At 33.8% G+C, this 5,667-nt stretch overlaps 2 protein-coding genes and 1 long non-coding RNA gene across 3 annotated transcripts; 1 reads left to right on the top strand and 2 right to left on the bottom strand.

Moving 5' to 3' along the window:
* Positions 1-925: 925 nt before the first annotated feature.
* On the bottom strand, positions 926-2,116 carry LOC149692142 (RPA-interacting protein B-like). Its single transcript, XM_089867824.1, has 5 exons — positions 1,885-2,116; positions 1,552-1,801; positions 1,301-1,464; positions 1,102-1,239; positions 926-1,040 (listed from the first exon to the last, which is right to left on the bottom strand). The coding sequence occupies exons 1-5, from the start codon at positions 1,966-1,968 to the stop codon at positions 1,011-1,013; spliced, it is 666 nt and encodes a 221-aa protein (XP_089723950.1). The 5' UTR covers positions 1,969-2,116; the 3' UTR covers positions 926-1,010.
* Positions 2,117-2,179: 63 nt separating this feature from the next.
* On the top strand, positions 2,180-4,169 carry LOC149692141 (uncharacterized). Its single transcript, XM_089867822.1, has 5 exons — positions 2,180-2,379; positions 2,443-2,559; positions 2,624-2,913; positions 2,975-3,151; positions 3,423-4,169. Exons 3-5 carry the CDS (start codon positions 2,631-2,633, stop codon positions 3,800-3,802), a joined length of 840 nt encoding a protein of 279 aa, XP_089723948.1. The 5' UTR covers positions 2,180-2,379; positions 2,443-2,559; positions 2,624-2,630; the 3' UTR covers positions 3,803-4,169.
* Positions 4,018-5,261, bottom strand: LOC149692140 (uncharacterized). The gene is made up of 2 exons (XR_016382639.1): positions 5,059-5,261; positions 4,018-4,995 (listed from the first exon to the last, which is right to left on the bottom strand). It is a non-coding gene; the product is annotated as an uncharacterized LOC149692140 (long non-coding RNA).
* Positions 5,262-5,667: the final 406 nt, after the last annotated feature.

Below are 5,667 nucleotides of genomic sequence, written 5' to 3'. Positions count from 1 at the left end.
TTTTAATTTGTTATAAAGAGCTTTAACGAAGCCAGTATTCAGAAGACAACCAAAGAACTTTCGATAATTAATACGCTTATTAGCACATATCATCACTGATGGCCACGCCACAATCGGAGAAATAATAAAAATAATTTTTAAAATCACTGGATCAAAAAGCACTTTGAAAGAAATGTTTTTTTTTTCGCATTTAAAACTAAAATGGCTTTGAAAGATGTTTTCCGCATTTTGAACCAAAATGGCGGTGCAAGATTTTTCCCGCATTTTAAACCAAAATGGCGGTGCAAGATGTTTTCCGCATTTTGAACCAAAATGGCGGTGCAAGATGTTTCCCGCATTTTAAACCAAAATGGCTTCCAGAATCTTACAATACAAAACACACACCGTTTCTTATCAGTTAAATCAGCCCCGAGCTTTCACTTGGTGTAAAATGTTTTAAAATTTTGATATAAAAAAGAAATATTTTGTTTTTCTACTGGTAATCTAATAACTAGAATTCTTTTTAACGTTAACCCTTTCATGACATACGAAAAAAAGAAGAAAAAAAAATAGTGTAACGAACATCTTTACCAAGTGAATGAGCCAATAATTGTCGAGCATATTTTTGTACTAAAAATTAACTTTTAAATGTTACAATGTATAGGCCTATCTTTTACGAATTTTTGAATGAAAAAAAAACAGCCCAATTCTGTGTAAGGTCAAAATAAAACGGTGCTAAATAAGTAAGCCTTTTGTCATAGCAGGAAATATTAGCGTAGAATATTTAAATTTCTTTAGTGTGCATGCGCATCTCTGGCTCTTATTTGGATTTTTTTTTTTGTTGAGCTTTGTATTTATGTTAATTAATTAAAGATACTTGTATTTAGTAATAAGTGTTTTTATTTCTTTTCATGTAGGCATAATTAAAACAAAAAAACAACAAATCTATAGTTTAACGTAACTAACGTTTCATAAATATTTATTACAAAAAATATAAAACAAATTTTTCAAAGAACAATTTTGGTCAAATTTTACAAAACTATGTGCATGAAATCGCATAGCTAAAGGAAAAAGGTTAAAGGTTAGTAATTAATCTTTGAATTAACCCATTATATATCTTACAGCGCAACTAATTAGAAGGTTTGTAATGCCTCCGAGATTGGTTGTCGAAAAGCAGGGTTTTCCTTGACAAGATGAACTATGAAAATGTAATCCTTCAAATAATTTTTGGCGAAAATCTTGTAACCTCATATTATCTTGCTAAAAATATTGTAAATTAATTAGGAGGGAAAATATTTCTTTAAGGTATATATATATATACCTTAGTTTCTAATTTGAAGCCACAGGGGCATTTAATAACGTGATAAATTTCTTCCAGAGGTAGTTTTTGGCAAATTGGACATATAACTTCGTCAGAAATAGCTCTCATAATATAATCTTCCTCAATTTCAATATTAATCTGATGTTCTTGTATTATTAGTTGCTCTGTTAAGAGAAATTAGCGTATTTAACACATTGCTTTTGAAATAAAGGTGATCATGATTCATGAGAATTTGGGGTTATTATAACAACCTTCCATCATGAGTTCTTGTTGTATTTCTTGTAGCAGCAGTATTCTCTCATCTTCCCACTCATCATCAACTGACATCATATCGGAATGTTTGAACATAGGGTGATCCCACATACTTTCCCATTCTTCAGCCATAACTTCCATAACAACTGAACCATTGAGGTCATCATTTTGTACCGCTATGTCTTTTGGAATGGCTCTCAAATTGTTTACTAAACGTTCTCTATTATTTTTAAGCCTTTCTACACATCTCTGAAAATTTACACAATACAAACGGCGGTCTTTGCTTTAGTACCAAAAGGGTTAGACACAAAGGATATGTATGTAAATAATACCTTTCTGAAATTTTCTTTCCATGGAATGAGATTCTTTCTTTTGTACAAAGCTGTGTGACTAGGTGAAACAACTTCCCTGGACATTGTTACGTCTAAATTTTAATATAATATTGGCTTTTATCACACTTGCGAAAATTAATTGGATTTATAAACGCAAAACAAAACAACACCACGCACGTCCAAAACTGAGGTTTAAGTTGTAATACAATAATTTTAAAATCGCACGCGTTCCAAAGGTGAACTCTAGATGGCGACACCGACGATGTGCAGAAGCGAAATTAGCCTTATTCCTGATCAGCGCCACTAGGGTAGTGGCGAATTTTCGAACTACTAACTGACCATAGCCAATCAGAGGGCGCCAAAAACGGAAAGAAATTCTTTTTTACATTTCTGCTTTTTTTTACGAGTTAGCGGGCAAAAATCGTCGGTAAACGAGTTTTACGCGTGATTATTTCGTCCTAGAAGAGAAAACATCTTTGAAATGTCTGCTTTAAGGTATTTTTCACGATTAAAAACGATTTCAAATGACTGAAAATAAACTTTCGCCTTTAAAAACAGGAAAAAAGCAAGTTAACACGTTAAGCCTTGGCTCAATATTGACAGTTGAGTTGTCACAGTTTCGACCATGGACATTAGAATACTATAATGGTTTCGAGAAGTGGTTGAGCAGAGAAAGTAAAAGAAAGCTCGTATTTTTTCTCATTCAAACAAGACGGTGAAATTTAATCCTCAAATTTAGTTAAGAAATGTCAAAAAGAAACGCCGAAGAGAGTGTGAGGCCTAAGAAGCGAAGTGGACTTGTTGCTTCAACGTGTTTCGCTGAAGAATCTTCGAGGCGCTTATTCTGTATATGTAAGCAACCAAAGGACGTTACGCAAAAGATGTTACAATGTGGGACGTGCTTGGAATGGTATCATCCAAAATGCGTAAATTTAGAGGAAGAAGTACGACTTAATTTAATGCAAGATGAATGGTTATGTCAAGCATGTATTGATGTAATGGCGGTTAATCCAAATATGTCAAAAGAAGGTAGGGCAATAAATACGCCTAAAAGGTAATTGGTCAATTGATTATGCAGTTTTTTAATTAGGTTTGCTTAGACTTCAAGGCCGAGTAACGCCTAAGAATGGTTGGGGTAAAAAATTAGAGCTGACCGACTTGTCTGATGGTATAGCGGAAACTCATGCTACAGCAAAGCGTGAGCAAAAGCAAGGGTTCATGCTTTATAAAGAGGACAAGATTTTAGGCATTGAATCAAATCTTCAAGGTTTGTATATAAAATAAAATGTGAAGTAATTTACCATAAATAATACATACACATGCTTGTTTATATACATTGTTTTCAGGCTAGGAGGGTTCATACCATTTACAGGAGACCAGGCTACTCCGAGGAAAAAGTAGTCTGCACTTTTCTTCTACATGTAACCTTGTGCCAATGATATGAACCCTTCTAGCGCCAATGATATGAACCCTTCTAGCCTGAAAATATTTAGCCCCAAAATTATGAATAATGTATATAACACGATTTTCTGATTTAGGAAACTTGCTTTACTTCCGTGCAACTTGTGATGCTGATAGAAGACCAACTTCTTATAACTTATTTAGTTGTTTCGTTATTGATGAAGAGCCCAATAGACTCAAATGGATATCATGCTCATGCCCAGCCGGAACCAATGGTGATTGTAAACATTCTATCGCGTTACTTTATCAGTTATTGAACTGCGTAAGGGCAGGAGAAGAAACATTACCTCTACGAGGTGTTTGTACAACCCGCCTTCAAATGTGGCATATGAACAAACCAAGAACTGACGAGCCTCTATTGTTCAATGATTTAGAAATAGTGAAACACGATCCCGCTTACACTTACCAGCAAATATTTTATGACTCTCTTACCCTATTTTGCAATAGAATTATTTAATAAGCCTTCCACAACCTCTAAGTGATGGTTGGTGTTATGTGTTTGTTATATCTTTTAAGTCGGAGACAATTACAACACGTCAAGCTAATTCAAACTCTTGACAGTCAAGTTGGATTCACTATCTACAGTTGCAATGTAGATATTGAGAAGCTAGGAGCATTTGAAATATTCCAGCGCGAATTTTTGATATATTGATCCTATGAACAAAATAAATCTTTTCTGGTTATAAAATACTTCTTTAATGACTGTTTATATCAACTTTTGTCAACATATTTAAAGGTTTAACATATGGGTGCTCTGTTTTGACATTATTTTGTACATTAAATATAAATTAAATAAATGACCAAAACGCTTCATAAGAACGAAATCCCGTGTAGTATTTTACTGATTTATCACTATTAATAAACTTTGTTACTGTAAACTTCTCTTTACTACGCAATAACAATAACTCAAATTCATTTCTTAGGAGTTTTTGTTTACGTGGTGTATATGGTGTATAAGTGGATTTCAATGATATTCCACTACTTGCTTTTGATGATGACACTCTCAAATAACAGCTGCACCAACTTGGGGTTGAACTTCCGGAGTTGGTAGTGGTTCTTCAGGATGATTAGGATAGGTACGCAATTGATTAAGTTCCTCTGGATCAACATGTAATGCTCCCATTTCTTCCAACAACTGCGTTCTATCTTTTGGACTCATATGTCCAAATGCTTCTTTAGGAACCGTTTGGCTACGAGTAGGGGAATGCGGCATTGCATCCAAAACTTTTGTATTTTCAAATATTGATGGAATCGCGAATGGCTTGAGACGTTTACATTGAGAACCAATAGTTGGAAACTAGTCTGTCTGTAGAAAGTGTTTGGAGCAAATTCGTGAACTATTCAGGTCTAGTGGTTTAGTTCCTACCCCAGCTGCTATAGCGCCTAACCATTTCTGTCTCATAACTTTATCTCGAGGGTAGGCGTGGTAAGAAAGGTAACTTTGACTGTTTCTAAAGACTTCTATGACACAACGGTTGTTAATCTTGGAAATTTTGACTAATCTTGAGTTACAACTATTATATTTAAACTAAATCTTACGAATTGTACATTATATAATGCAATTTCTCCTAACTGTGGCAATATACTACACTGTCAGCAACTCAACTGTCAATATTGAGCCAAGGCTTAACGTGTTAACTTGCTTTTTTCCTGTTTTTAAAGGCGAAAGTTTATTTTCAGTCATTTGAAATCGTTTTTAATCGTGAAAAATACCTTAAAGCAGACATTTCAAAGATGTTTTCTCTTCTAGGACGAAATAATCACGCGTAAAACTCGTTTACCGACGATTTTTGCCCGCTAACTCGTAAAAAAAAGCAGAAATGTAAAAAAGAATTTCTTTCCGTTTTTGGCGCCCTCTGATTGGCTATGGTCAGTTAGTAGTTCGAAAATTCGCCACTACCCTAGTGGCGCTGATCAGGAATAAGGCTAATTTTACGAGTTCATCTAAAAATTATGGTAAATTCAAATTGTGTGCCAGTGTGGTTCAAAGAAAACGTAAGGAATTGTCAGTGATATTTTGACCTCAAGATTAAAGTACGCTTAAAACTCTGAAGGATACATCATTTAACCATAAGTAAGAATTTTTTTCACTATTCACTAGAGCTTTAGTAGTTTTAGAAAAATTATGGACAAGAACTACTAAGCCTATATATATACTCTATATATAAAGAACAAAGCGAGTTCGAACAATTTTCTTTGAATAAGTGAAAAATTTAAGCTATTTTTCCAAAGACATGTATGAATAATAATTTATTTGATTTGCTCAAAGTTGTTTGCTTTTCTCTATGTAGTCTCTAGCCAAATAGACCTAAAAGAATATAT

Source organism: Phalangium opilio, unplaced genomic scaffold (assembly GCF_054372755.1).
Source record: "Phalangium opilio isolate 3A_F unplaced genomic scaffold, DU_Popi_V2 ptg000024l_1, whole genome shotgun sequence".
NCBI lineage: Eukaryota > Metazoa > Arthropoda > Arachnida > Opiliones > Phalangiidae > Phalangium > Phalangium opilio.
This window is presented reverse-complemented; position numbering and strand designations above follow the sequence as displayed.

Excerpts from the sequence above, each read along its gene's own strand:
- LOC149692141 (XM_089867822.1), top strand. The coding sequence starts at position 2,631 with ATGTCAAAAAGAAACGCCGAAGAGAGTGTGAGGCCTAAGAAGCGAAGT. Across the intron at positions 2,914-2,974 it reads TCCAAATATGTCAAAAGAAG|GTTTGCTTAGACTTCAAGGC; the intron begins GTAGGGCAATAA and ends TTTTTTAATTAG. Across the intron at positions 3,152-3,422 it reads CATTGAATCAAATCTTCAAG|GAAACTTGCTTTACTTCCGT; the intron begins GTTTGTATATAA and ends TTTCTGATTTAG.
- LOC149692142 (XM_089867824.1), bottom strand. The coding sequence starts at position 1,968 with ATGTCCAGGGAAGTTGTTTCACCTAGTCACACAGCTTTGTACAAAAGA. Across the intron at positions 1,802-1,884 it reads GGAAAGAAAATTTCAGAAAG|AGATGTGTAGAAAGGCTTAA; the intron begins GTATTATTTACA and ends GTAAATTTTCAG. Across the intron at positions 1,465-1,551 it reads ACAAGAACTCATGATGGAAG|AGCAACTAATAATACAAGAA; the intron begins GTTGTTATAATA and ends TTCTCTTAACAG.